The sequence below is a fragment of the Terrapene carolina genome, unplaced genomic scaffold (genome assembly GCF_002925995.2).
Source record: "Terrapene carolina triunguis isolate 2854851 unplaced genomic scaffold, T_m_triunguis-2.0 Scaffold131, whole genome shotgun sequence".
NCBI lineage: Eukaryota > Metazoa > Chordata > Testudines > Emydidae > Terrapene > Terrapene triunguis.
The window spans coordinates 28,215,881-28,229,140 of NW_020664482.1; the positions used below are offsets into that span (position 1 = coordinate 28,215,881).

A 13,260-nucleotide genomic window follows, 5' to 3' on the forward strand; every position below is an offset into this window, starting at 1 on the left:
GTGTCTTACTACTGACTTTAAGGGGATTTAGATTGGACTGTTGAAAGGGTAGAGACTGAGAATGTTATCAGTGGTGACGAAAGTGTTGACATCAAAATTAAGATTCTGGCAGAAATTCCATATCGTGCCTAAAGTACAGTACATCTCTGAGGAACATTATGAAACTCCAAGGGCCATTAAACTCAGATCCATTAAATCTGCTTTTGTACTTCTCCAGTGACACAAAGCACACTTAAGACCATCTGATCTGGGTCTCTGAGTACTATCTCAACATGCAATCTCCTGCAATCCTCCAGTGGCACGAAGCCACCATGCTGTGTAAAGCCCTCTCACTCACCAACACAGTGCATGTGCCTATGAGAAAGGGAACATAGCTGGGGTTTCCTTACATTCTGGCAAACCCTGGCTGTCAGCCCCTTGGAGCTGTTGGAAGTCACTGTGAGACAGAGCTGTCTGAATGCCTAAGGTTTGGGCCAACATTTAATGTCAGGAGTCACAAAGATGACTTAAAGCAATTTTTGCTCCCTTTAAACACGCTGGACTTGTGCCAGGTGCCACTCAGCTGCTCCAGAGAATTTGAGCCCAAAGGCTTAACTGTCCCATGACACAAGTGTCCCAGAAAGACCTGTGAGACTTGAGACTGTATGAGGTCAATTGACCTCAAAGTATAATTTAATTTACAGACTAAATGCCAATTTACTGATGCGGGTAAATCAGAAAACTGGGCTACTACCATGAACCCAATCCTGAAAAGGGTCAGCAAGGATATTGGGATCTGCCTGCATGGATTGTTCTGCAGGATTGGGGACCTGTTCCTCTAAAATGTCCGCCACAGCACACCACAATTCAAACTGTGCAAATGTTAGTGTAATATCTACAAGGGAGAACTTCCTAAAGTGGCATTTAATTGGCTTAAGTTTCAAAATATGGAAACTAGGCATTTGTAGGGAAGACATAAGGGGTATGTCTACACTGTAATAAAACACCTGTGGCTGGCCCATGTCAGCTAACTTGGGCTTGCGGGGCTCAGGCTACAGGGTTATAAAATTGCGGAGTAGACATTTGGGCTCGAGCTGGCAGGGCCGCCCAGAGGGGGTGGGGACACTTGGGGCAATTTGCCCCAGGCCCTGGGCCCCGCAGGGGCCCCGTGAGCCTTGGCCAAGAATCCCTTTCTGGCTAGAGGCGCCTTTTTAATTTTTACTCACCCAGCGGGGGGCCCTTCAGTCACTCCGGGTCTTCGGCAGTATTTCGGCGGCGGGGGGCCCTTCAGTGCTGCCGAAGACGCGGAGCAACTGAAGGACCCGTCGCCGCCGCCTCGGAGCGCCGCCCAGTAAGTACAAGCGCCACAGCGGGTGGTACCTTTTTTTTAGGCCCGCTTTGCCCCAGGCCCCCTGAATCCTCTGGGCGGCCCTGCGAGCTGGAGCCCGGACTCTGGGACCCCACAAGAGGGGAATGCAAAAACTGGATAACGATGGCGATAGCAATATTAACTCAGCTAGGGATAACTTGGGCAAGGTGCTGAGCACTCTGGCCCTGATCTATTAAAACATTTAAGCAGGTGCTTAACTTTTAGCACATGCAAAGTCCCACTGGAGTCAGTGGAACTATGCACTTGCTTAAAGTTTAGCCAGTGGTTAATTGCTATGCTGGGGCCTTAGATTTTTTGTGGACTGTTACTTTTATGTGAGGAGAGGCATTATAGCTCCTTTTTGACCCATCAGATCTTATTAAACTGCCTCCTTTTACTTCTTCGTCTATCAGATTTTTCTCGTTAAACCTCAGCTATGAAGAAGCTTTCATAGGTGTCCTAGATTTCTCTTTGCTTTTGTCTTTTATCTCCTTTTCCACCCAAATAAATTTACATACTGTAGCTTAGGGCCTGCAAAGATGTTGTTTTAACACATACCACTTAGTATCTAAATCTAATCTCAGCCATGTTATCCATTAGTGAATGGAAATTTGTTTTATATTTCATATTATTTAAGTAACAGCTATTGAAGTGTAATATTTTTATGGTTGATTTTTAAAAGATTTTTATTTCCTTAGCTTCTTATAATCAGAACCAGTATTTTAATTATGATCAGCTCTATTTATTAATGTATAGGCATCTGATTCTCTAATCTTAATATAACTAATAGAATAAAGGAGCATTTTTTTAAAGAAAACTTATTTTCTACATGTTACAGTTTACGTCATACTTCCATATTTGGAAGGAAGATTAAAATTAATATTGTTTAACCTTTGTCTGATTTTGAGATGGCTGATATACTATTGCAATCTGGTGTTAATGAAAATGTTACACACCTCATTAAAAAAATACTGACTGTATATTCACTGTATTCAGAAAAATTTTATAGTCATTCTTAATACAGGCCAGTGCTGGAATAAACAAATTGAACTGTCTATTTTTATTAAAATATGTACGCACACTGCATGCATTAAATGTGACAGTTGAGTACTGTACAGTGTGCATTACAGCCACTCTATATGCAGTACTTGATGTAAGTGCTGTTGTTATACGAGAGATAAAATAGCTAGAGAACTATGTTACTTGACTGGAAATGCCCAATAAACTTCTGTCCCCAAACTTCTAGAATATTATACAGTCTGAGGCATTTGTGGGGTCTCAATACAGCTGTTTTTACTTATTGTAAATGCATCTGGCAGAATGTTGCAAATAACTTACATTTCCATATTATCTTGATTCTCTCTTGCATTTTGTCACTAGCAACTATAAAACACGTCTTAACCAACAAACTCTGTTCACTGGTCAAAGTAAAAGTGAGACTTGTTATAAATGCTAAATTAGGCTTAGTATCCAGTAAGGACTTCTGTTTTACCAAGAAACTGAAGCAATTCAGTCTAAGAAGCTAGGAAGAGAAAAGGATAGACAATAAGAGGAAAGCACTAGTATTAAGGGTCCTTTTGCATTCGACACTGATGCTGTATTAATTAAAAAGAAAATATCCTCGTAACACCATTAATTGCTGGGTCATAGGTGACATCTGTCTAGTTTACTAAAGTAGATATTAAGAGTTGTACAAATAGAGAGCCTATTTTAGATAATGCTTAAATGTATGACACCCTTGTACTATGGCTTGCACTTTACTTGCATATAAACTGTGAAGTAGGCTGTAGTAATAATGTCTTTGTATATTCAGGGGTTGAAATACCAAATCACTAGAGTATTACACTGCTGGTGTTCAACCTGTACTGTTAATCAAATCTGAACAAGCTCACAAAGTGTATTTTGAAAATCCTGCTAACTTAAGATCATTAGCAAATAATGCTATGGAGTCTCCATGGTCTTTCTTTTGTAAATATGAACATTCTTACTATTTCTGTAGCAATAGGTTATAAACCAAACTTTCACTAGGACTGTTTTCAACAACAAAAAATTCTATAGCGCCTTGTATAAAAATCATGGAGACTCCATGATTTATGGGCATTTTTGTTTACAGACAATATGTATATATGTATTAGAGGCAGAACTGTTATTTATCACAAAGCTACGTTGTGGTTGATTATTTCTAAAAGAAAACGTATGTTTTCTGTCATAAAGAGAAAAACGGTATTTTAGTAGGAGCCATCCTGAAAAGAAGTTTGAAGATTCAATGCTTCACGTACCAGTATGTTCACATTACAGGTGTTTCAGCCCCACCTGCTGCATGTTTTCATAATTAGCTGTGAAATAAAACTGAGAGGTGATGATAAAATGTCTATCTGAGCCAGGGAAGAATCCTGGATTGTATTCCAGTTTATACATGGTTGGATATTTTGAGACTGCAATATAATAATTAGCATCATATTTATATCTGAAGGTCCCTTTTATGAGTAGACACCATTTAGATTCTGTAGTAGATAAAGTCCTTCAGCTCACCGATGCTACAGAGACAGAAAATGAATTACTTTAGACTCATACAGGTAAAAATAAATTTCAACCCCTGGATAATACAGTACTTCTTCAGTTTCCCAACAGTATACTTAATTTTATATTTGTCCTATGTTGGGAGGTGATCCACTAATTGATATAGGCTATGAATGTTAGTTTCTTTTTCTTTTCTCTTTTCAGATTAGTTCTGTGTGAATTATTGTAATTGGCTGCATTTTTTCTATCACAGGTTATCTTTTTGTGTGTCTACAATGAGAATTTATGAATGGAAAATTTCACTGTGTGTTGCTCACTGGGCATATACCTCATGGTACATTGCACAGACGTGTAAGTTGTAAGTTGCACTGCAACATTAAAAAAGGAACATATTGCTCTTTTTTCAAAGATATTAACTTATTTAAAAGATATAGTCTGTACATTATGAAAAGGACATTTATTCCTCCTAAATTCAAAAGTAGCTTTTGTTTTGGGGGAAATAAGTTGTAAACTTCAGTTGTAAATTTGGACTTCAATAAACTGAATTCTCTGCACTTAATTTTGTGCTTCTCTCTTCTTTTATCTTTGTGTCCTATAATGTAATTTAAATAGGTTACTCAACCTAGGTCTTGGTCCCGCAAGGATTTGTGCAGGCATAAGGATCCTGTGTGGATTCAGGTATAGCACTGAGCCTCATTTTGTTAGCAATTATCTGAAACTTTGTGTGGTTACTATTAGGCACCCCGAAGGCAGCTGTTTAAACAAGCTTTTTGGCCAAAGCAATTCTCATTTAATCAGCTTTTCCATTCCTTTCAAGTGAGAGATACTACCCACTTACTTAAATTGTGAGCATCAGCATTTGCACCAGCACTCAAGAAGTTCAGAAAAAAAGCCATCAAACGGTCTTATTGCATGCTCCAGCACAGAAGGGAAGAAATTTTATATATGAAAAATACACCTTAATGTTTACTTTGGTGTTATCTAGGGGCCTGATCCTGCAAACAATTAAGCACAAGAGTAGTTCACTAAGTACAATGGAACTATTCTGGTGAGTAAAGTTACCCGTGATTGTCAGTTGTTTCCAGGATCAAACCCTACAACTGTTAAAGGAGAAAGAGAGAAGAAATTTTTTAAGTATGAGTGATGGTGGAAAGAGACCATAAAAGCATATTAGGTCTGCCACCTTAAAGGTCATTGCGGAATACTAAAGCATATTTTCAATTTTACACAAAATTGCAGCTCACATTAATCAGTTTCTAGTTAACTTTGATATTGATTAGCATGACACCAGATTCCTCTCGTAAGCAAGGTGAGTTAGCACATTATTAATTATTTATTGTTATTTTCTATTTGTATTGCAGTAGCAGCTAGACACCCAGTCAAGGTTGGAGTCACATTTGGCTATGCCCTGTTCAGAAAGAAAGACAGACTCCCTAGATACATTACTTTAAAACAAAATGATACACAACTTTTATCGGAGAGAAGGAAGCAATCTCCCCAAGCAGTGCCACCAAAGAACATTGAGAATTAGAACATCTCAAAGGCTAATGGAGCACAGAATGCTGTCCTTAAAATGAAGAACAGTCAAAGAATGATAATCTGTGTGAATAACAACTTTAATGTGGTATAAACTCCTTTGGAAAGGCAGTACTACTTAACTCCCATTAACATTAATAAAAAATAATGGGTGACATTCTAGCCCCATTGAAGTCAATGGCAAAAACTTCCATTGACTTATGTCGGGCCTGGATTTCACTCTATAGAAGGAGCACATTGAAAAGCAGAGTACACAAACCACGATAACATCTTTTAAAAGCCATGTCTTATGTGCACATTTGGAAACAGTACAAAACACTGAGATTTGCCACTTTATCAATTAGGGCTGTCAAGCGATTAAAAAATTAATCGTGATTAATAGCGCAATTAAAAAAAATTAATCATAATAAATCGCGCTGTTAATAATAGAATACTATTTATTTAAATATTTTGGATGTTTTCTACATTTTAAAATATATTGATTTCAGTTACAACACAGAATACAAAATGTACAGTGCTGACTTGATAATTATTTTTATTACAAATATTTGCACTGTAAAAAACAAAAGAAATAGTATTTTTCAATTCACCTAACACAAGTCCTGTAGTGCAATTTCTTTATCATAAAAGTTGAACTTACAAATGTAGAATTATGTACAAAAAAAACTGCATTCAAAAATAAAACAATGTAAAACTTTAGAGCCTACAAATCCACTCAGTCCTATTTCTTGTTCAGCCAATTGCTTCAGGCAAACAAGTTCATTTACATTTATGGAAGATAATGCAGCCCATTTCTTGTTTACAATGTCACCTGAAAGTGAGAACCGGCATTTGCATGGCATGGTTGAAACCAGCTTTGCAAGATATTTATGTGCCAGATGCACTAAAGATTCATATTTCCCTTTGTGCTTCGACCACCATTCCAAAAGACAAGTGTCCATGCTGATGACTGGTTTTGTTCGATAACGATCCAAAGCAGTGCAGAGCAACACATGTTCATTTTCATCATCCGAGTCAGATGCCACCAGCAGAAGGTTGATTTTCTTTTTTGGAGGTTCAGGTTCTGTAGTTTCCGCATCGGAGTGTGGCTTTTTAAAAACTTCTGAAAGCATGCTCCACACCTCGTCCCTCTCAGATTTTGGAAGGCACTTCAGATTCTTAAACCTTGGGTTGAGTGCTGTAGCTAGCTTTAGAAATCTCACATTGGTACCTTCTTTGTGTTTTTTCAAATCTGCAGTGGAAGTGTTCTTAAAACGAACAACACGTGCTGGGTCATCATACGAGACTGCTATAACATGAAATATACAGTATGGCAGAATGCGGGTAAAACAGAGCAGGGGACATACAATTCTCCCCCAAGGAGTTCAGTCACAAATTTAATTAATGCATTATTTTTTAATGAGCGTCATCAGCATAGAAGCATGTCTCTGCAATGGTGGTCAAAGCATGAAGGGGCATATGAATTTTTAGCACAGGGGTGGGCAAACTGTGGCCCGGGGGCCGCATCTGGCCCTCCAGACATTTTAAGGGGAGGGATACGTCAGTGGTTTGAGCATTGGCCTGCTAAATCCAAGGTTGTGAGTTCAATCCTTGAGGGGGCCATTTAGGGATCTGGGGGCAAAAATCTGTCTGGGGACTGGTCCAGCTTTGAGCAGGGGGTTGGACTAGATGACCTCCTGAGGTCCCTTCCAACCCTGATATTCTATTATTCTAATCCGGCCCTCGAGCTCCCCACCGGGCAGCGGGATCCAGGGCTTGCCCCACTCCAGCTGGGGAGCAGGGTCGGGGACTTGCCCCACTCCGCGCAGCTCCCGGAAGCAGCAGCATGTCCCCCCTCCAGCTTCTACACATAGGAGCAGCCAGGGGTCTCCACACGCTGCCCCCGCCCCAAGCACTGCCTCTGCAGCTCTCATTAGCTGGGGACTGCGGCCAATGGGAGCTGCATGGGCGGCGCCTGTGGATAGGGCAGCGTGCGGAGTTGCCTGGCCACGCCTTGGCGTAGGAGCCGGAGTGGGGACATGCCACTGCTTCTGGGAGATGCTTGGGGTAAGCGCTGCCTGGAGCCTGCACCCCTGCCCCCCTCCCATGCCCCAACCCCCTTCCCCAGCCCTGATCCTTCGAACCCCTCCATCCCAGGCTGGAGCAACCTCCTACATCCCCAACCTCTCAGCCCCACTCCAGAGCCCGCACCCCCAGCTGGAGCCCTCCTCCCTCCCCCCTTGCACCCCAACCCCCAATTTTGTGAGCTTGCCATACAATTCATGGCTACCATGACTCTTCAATTATTTGTCCAAAGTGGAACAGCTTTAACAGCAGAGATTGAGGGCACCATCTTCCCCTCTTCAGAATATACCATACCTCAGTCATTAAGGTACTGTCCTGATAGGTAGCATCTCCCTTCTCTCTCTCAAGCAGAGGAGGGAATTGAAGTGGGGGGGTCTCCCACATCCCAGGTAAGTACCCTAATCACTAAACGTTATGAGGAAGGTCCTCCTCCCCCATAGCTTACTGCAAGAAACACCTTAGGCACCTGGCTTTGGGTTCACAGCTGAGAATCCTAAACAGAGACAGGCAACTGCTTCAAGCCTAGATTTAGGGACTGAACTCTCTGAGGAGGGGGGGGCTTACCACACACTCCTCCCCTTGGCATCGCCTATTGGCTAGTTTAGGCAGGGTGCCCCCTAGCATTTAGGCTTTTATGAATCTCATTCATAGGTGCCTATCTCCCGACATTTATTTTGTAGGAAACCTAACTGAGGCTTTGTGAATATTACTGATTTTAAAGGTGCCTAAAAGTTAGGTGTGGAAACACTGAGCATTTCTATGCCGAAATCTATTTATGCTAGAGCAGGGATCTCAAACTCAAATGACCAGGAAGGTCACATGAGGACTAGTACATTGGCCCCAGGGCCACATCACTGACACCCCCACTCCACCCCTTCCATGAGGCCCCCACCCCCATTCCAACCCCTTCCCCAAAGTCCCCACCTCAACTCCACCCCCATTCCAACCACTTCCCCAAATCCCTTCCCCTGCCCTGCAGCTTCTCCTCCTTCTCCCCTGAGCGTGGGGCTCCCCGCTCCTTCTCCCTCCCTCCTGGAAAGTGCTAAGCACGGCAAACAGCTGTTTGGCGGCAGGAAGCACCTGGCAGGCAGAGGAGCGGGGACGGGGCGCGCTGGGGGAGCTTAGCAGCCGCAGGAAATAACTCAGGGGGGCGGCGGAAGCTTGACAGACTGCAGCAAATAACTCCAGGGGCTGCATGTTTGAGACCCCTGTGCTAGAGGCTGGGAAGGGGAGTGGCATAGAAGCCAAGTCATTACAGCAATCTTACCCCATCTCAGGATTCCTACACCGATTAAGCTGGTTTCCTGGCTGTTTTGCTTCCTTGGCTCAGCACAAAGCAGCCAGATCAGACTGGAAGATCCAGTTTCCTTTTTCTCTGATTAATTTTCTCCAAAAAATACCCCCCTTTGAAATGATACATGTCAGTAACACATCACTTCTTAGAAGCCTGAAAGGGCTTTTTCTACTTTATTCCTTCCCAGAAGCTTGAATTATATTTCCAGTTCTGTTGCTCCCCAGAAACATGAATGATTAAAGTTTCCTATTTCAATGGGAGAAGACACACTGATATTAACCAGTCCAGTCACTTTCATAGCTTCTGCCACCATGTCTCAGGGTCATAAAGTACTTGGTCAACCTGTATCCCTGCTCTGGGTTACCTTTCACAGTTGAGGACATACGTTTTCTTTCCCACACCTGTTTTGTTTTGTTTTTTGTCAGAAGCTGTCCTTCATTTTCCCGTTAGCTTCTTTACCTCAGCTGGAAAATATTGTAGCCAAACCCCATTATGTTTTACGTGTCACTCTGAGCCCCTGCAGCTTGTGAATGAGCGTATTGTGTTGCTACATAATCTTTTAAAGTTGAAACTTAGATGGCGAACTCCTGGGGAACGGCCAAGCTATGAGAAATGATGATCAAAACCTGATTACAGTCTCTCAGGAAGAAACGTTGAGCTCGTTGCATTGGCGCGCTTCACATTCAAATCTGACAGGGGGGCTCTGATGAGCGGTGTCTTTAGCCCCGCCCACCGTCTCTCACGCTCAGGGGGTGGAGTGCCAGGCCAGCCCCAGAGGCCCCGCGGAAGAAGAGCACTGGTTTGGCCTCCTCGCTTGCCGTACGAACTCGTTGCTGGGGCACTGGACAGGAGGAGGGGTCACTAAAATGGCGGCTAAGGTGAGCGTCCGTCCCCGCTCCAACTGCCATGGGGCGGGGGCAGCGGTTCTGGCCCCGGGACACGTTATAGGCGAGAGCAGATCGGGTGGGGGCAGCAATTCCCCCCGAGTCCCTCCCACCGCCGTTGTCTGCTCCCAGCTCTCCCCTCAGGGCCACGGGGGGCGTCCTCCCGCCAGGGATCCTAGCCGGCCTGCTCCGCCGACACTTCCTCTCGGGGTTCCTGGCTGCGCAGGGAGCCGGACGCTCCTTCCTACGGTGCTGCGGGGCGGGGCCCCCAAGGGGCAGGGGCGTGCGGCTGGGAGAGGCATTGCCATTGCCCTGGCTGGTCTGCACGGCAGTGGCCTGGGATGTTCTCTGAGCCTCCAGCATGGGCAGAAGAGGCACATGGGGGCTAGGTCGTACCGATGGCCCAGAGCCTGTGACCGGGTGGAGTACCCACCATGGAGACTGGGGGGCTCTGCACTGTAGGCCGCGCAGACAGCGTGACATGCGTCTGTGTAGTCATAGTCCCCTCACTTCTTCATTGGCTCTCTCCACACTCCTATTGTGTCTCCGCCTTGGCCACTTGTAGCCCCTGCCTTACGGTGGTTAATGTTGTCTTGATGACAGCTGTGTGGGGTTCAGTATTGGAGACTTGTCCTGCTCATTCATGATTAAGGCTACGATTTTGTCATGGACATTTTTAGTAAAAGTCACAGGCAATAAACAAAAAGTCACGGAAGCAGTGACCTGTCCCTGACTCTTACTAAAAATGTCCATGACAAAATGGGGAGAGGAGGGTCCAGCACCCTGTCCTGCCGTGGCTGGGAGCTGCGACCCCTGCTCAGTGGTTGGGAGGGACCCCTGCTGTGGTTGAGGAGCTGCGGGGGATTCCCCATTGCCCATGGGGACTAGGGAGCTCCAGGGGATTCCCCCTCTTCCCTCCCTCTCTCCCCCCAGCTGGGGAGCTGCAGGGTGCCTGCCATTTCCGGTGGCAGGGTTATCCTGCATTTCCCAGCCACCATGGGCGGTGGGGGTACCCTGAAGCTCCCAGCGGCTGCGGGCTGAAGTCATGGAGGTCTGCAAAAGTCACGGATTCCGTGACCAAATCATAGCCTTACTCATGATTACCTGTGTATCTCTTAGGGTGTGCCAAAAATATCTGTTGGAGTCACTGAGTCACTTTTTTTTTCTTGACATTTTAAAATGTGACTCTGCTTCTAGGTGTCTTGTATTCACCTAGAAGCAGAGTCACATTTTATAGCCATAGGGAAATACTGGCTTTCCTCTTATGTTCTGTTTAAAAATGCATTGAATGCAGCATTTGTACACACACCAATTTTAAATATTAGTGATTTTAAAAATAAGTTGACCAAGTCATTTCAGATAATCTTCCTCCCATTGCCACAAGAAAAGAAAAATGAAATTCAACACCCTTATATTGCATCATTTGACCAAAGCCCGATTAAATGGCTAGTGGAAACCAATGTTCTAGTTTTTTCCCTATGAATGCTTGTATACTAACTTTACAGTAAAAAGATACCTCTGATCTTGCACACCTCTATGTATATACTTAAATTGGTTTGTAAGATATTGGGTGCTAAAATCATGTCACAGAGTGAAGTGGGGGAATTAAGATGGCCTTAAAAATGTTATTTAAGGTCTAGTGTTTAATGGCTGATCAGGTGTAAAAGTAATAGGTGTCAAATACAAATGTAAGCCCTAGATCCTGCAGTATATTGCATGGGGATGGACTGCTATGCCCACATGGAGCCCTTTTGACTTCAATGTGGGTTGCATGTGGGTGCCGCAGACTCTTCTTTTGTCTATGTCTATGGCTCAGCTCCTAAGGACTAATACTCCTAGGTAATTGTTTCTTTAAAAATGCCCTACCAATTAAAACTTCACCCTTCATAAGTGGGTAAGGATCTGATTCTTGAGTGTGAAGTTTGAATCTACCACTACTGTGCCAAAAAAGTCTGAGGCACTGAAGAAGAACGTAAAACATATTAATTTTTTGATTAAAGAGCAGAAAGACTCCTTCAGTTTTCAAATTCTCCAAAAAATAGTTCTACCCTCCTTTTTAAACATTCCAATTTGTATGAAAATCAGTTACTTCTATCAAAACTTAGAGCAGGGGTCTCAAACATGCGGCCCATGGAGTTATTTGCTGCGGCCCACCAAGTTCCCCCCGCATCCCCCCAAGTTATTTCCTGCAGCTGTCAAGCTCCCCCCCTACCCGCTGCCCTCCTCCCCCCCGCCCCCGGCCTACCTCCAGGTGCTTCCCGCCACCAAACAGCTGTTTGGTGGCGCTTAGCACTTTCCAGGAGGGAGTGGGAGGAGCAGGGAGCTGCGTGCTCAGAGGAGGAGGCAGAGAAGAGGCAGGGCAGGGGTGGGGATTTGGGGAAGGGGTTGGAATAGGGGTAGGGAAGGGGTAGGAAGAGGTGGGTGGGGCGGGGCCTCATGGAAGGAGTGGAGTGGAGGTGGGGCAGTCGGGGGGGGGGTGTCAGTGATGCAGCCCTCAGACCAGCGTACTAATCCTCATGTGGCCCTCGTGGTCATTTGAGTTTGAGATCCCTGACTTAGAGAGCAATGCAAAATAGAGCTTAGAACAATGTCTAAACCTAACCATTAAGTGGAGTTGAGACAGAAGCTTCCATAATGAAATCATGGAGCATCACAACAGCCTGTAAAGTAGATAAAATATTCTAATGCTGGTTTTTTGTTTTTTGTTGTTTTTTTTTAAATTGAGGCATCAGAGAGGTAAAGTGACATGACCAAGGTATAACAAGACAATGGCATCTCTGGGTATAGACCCAGGAGTCCTGATTTCTAGAAATTTAACTCAACCAGTAGATACACATTCTAAGTGGAGGGCAGGAATAAAGTTATCAATCGATGCACTATTGTATATAATTAGTAATGCTGATGGTCTTGCATCATAGACATTTAACAAAGAGTAATATTCCCGATACCCCACATTTTTTTTCCTTTTACTAAATTACTTCATGTTTGCTCTGTCCTTAATAATAGAACATACATTGCCTGTCATAATGTTCCCTTGTCACAAGTATACAAAAGATTCTCTTTTGAATTGCAAAGGTAAACTGAAAGTTGAAATAAAGGTTTTAAAACAGTAAAAATATCAAAGTGATTCTGAAAATTCTTAGAGGCTTAGTGCTCATTTCTCTCTAAACACTTTCTATGTTTTACTCACATGGAAGAAAACAGGAATTTTAAGAGAACTTAGAAATACTATTTGCTATTTTGGAATCAGATCCTTGATACTTTTGACAGGCAGGTTTCATTTAATGGATTATTTTTAAAATTTTGTTATTGAGAAAATTGAAGAGAAAAATCCTCTATATTAAAAATATAACAACTGCATCTTGTCAGCCATGTTTCATATAATCGTATCTAGCCTTTAAATGATATTTACTATTAATAAAACTTGAAGCAAAGTACACTTACTTATTGGAGGAACTGTGGGAGGAAATGAACTTACAATATGCAGTCTGTTACTTAATGGGAATGTAATCTGACATCTGATTGTAACTGAGGCACTTTGCTTCAATGGAGTTATTCCAGATTGACATCAGTAAAGCTTTGATTACCCTTCCCCTCTCAAGGGTAGAGTTCCA

General features: G+C 43.5%; 1 protein-coding gene across 1 annotated transcript in view; it reads left to right on the forward strand.

Annotated features, from left to right (window-relative positions):
• Positions 1-9,468: 9,468 nt before the first annotated feature.
• Positions 9,469-13,260, forward strand: part of APOOL (apolipoprotein O like) — a 52,430-nt gene continuing 48,638 nt past the window's right edge. Inside the window, 2 exon segments of the mRNA XM_024195121.3 lie at positions 9,469-9,618; positions 9,620-9,640. Coding sequence (XP_024050889.3) covers positions 9,469-9,618; positions 9,620-9,640 — 171 coding nt within the window.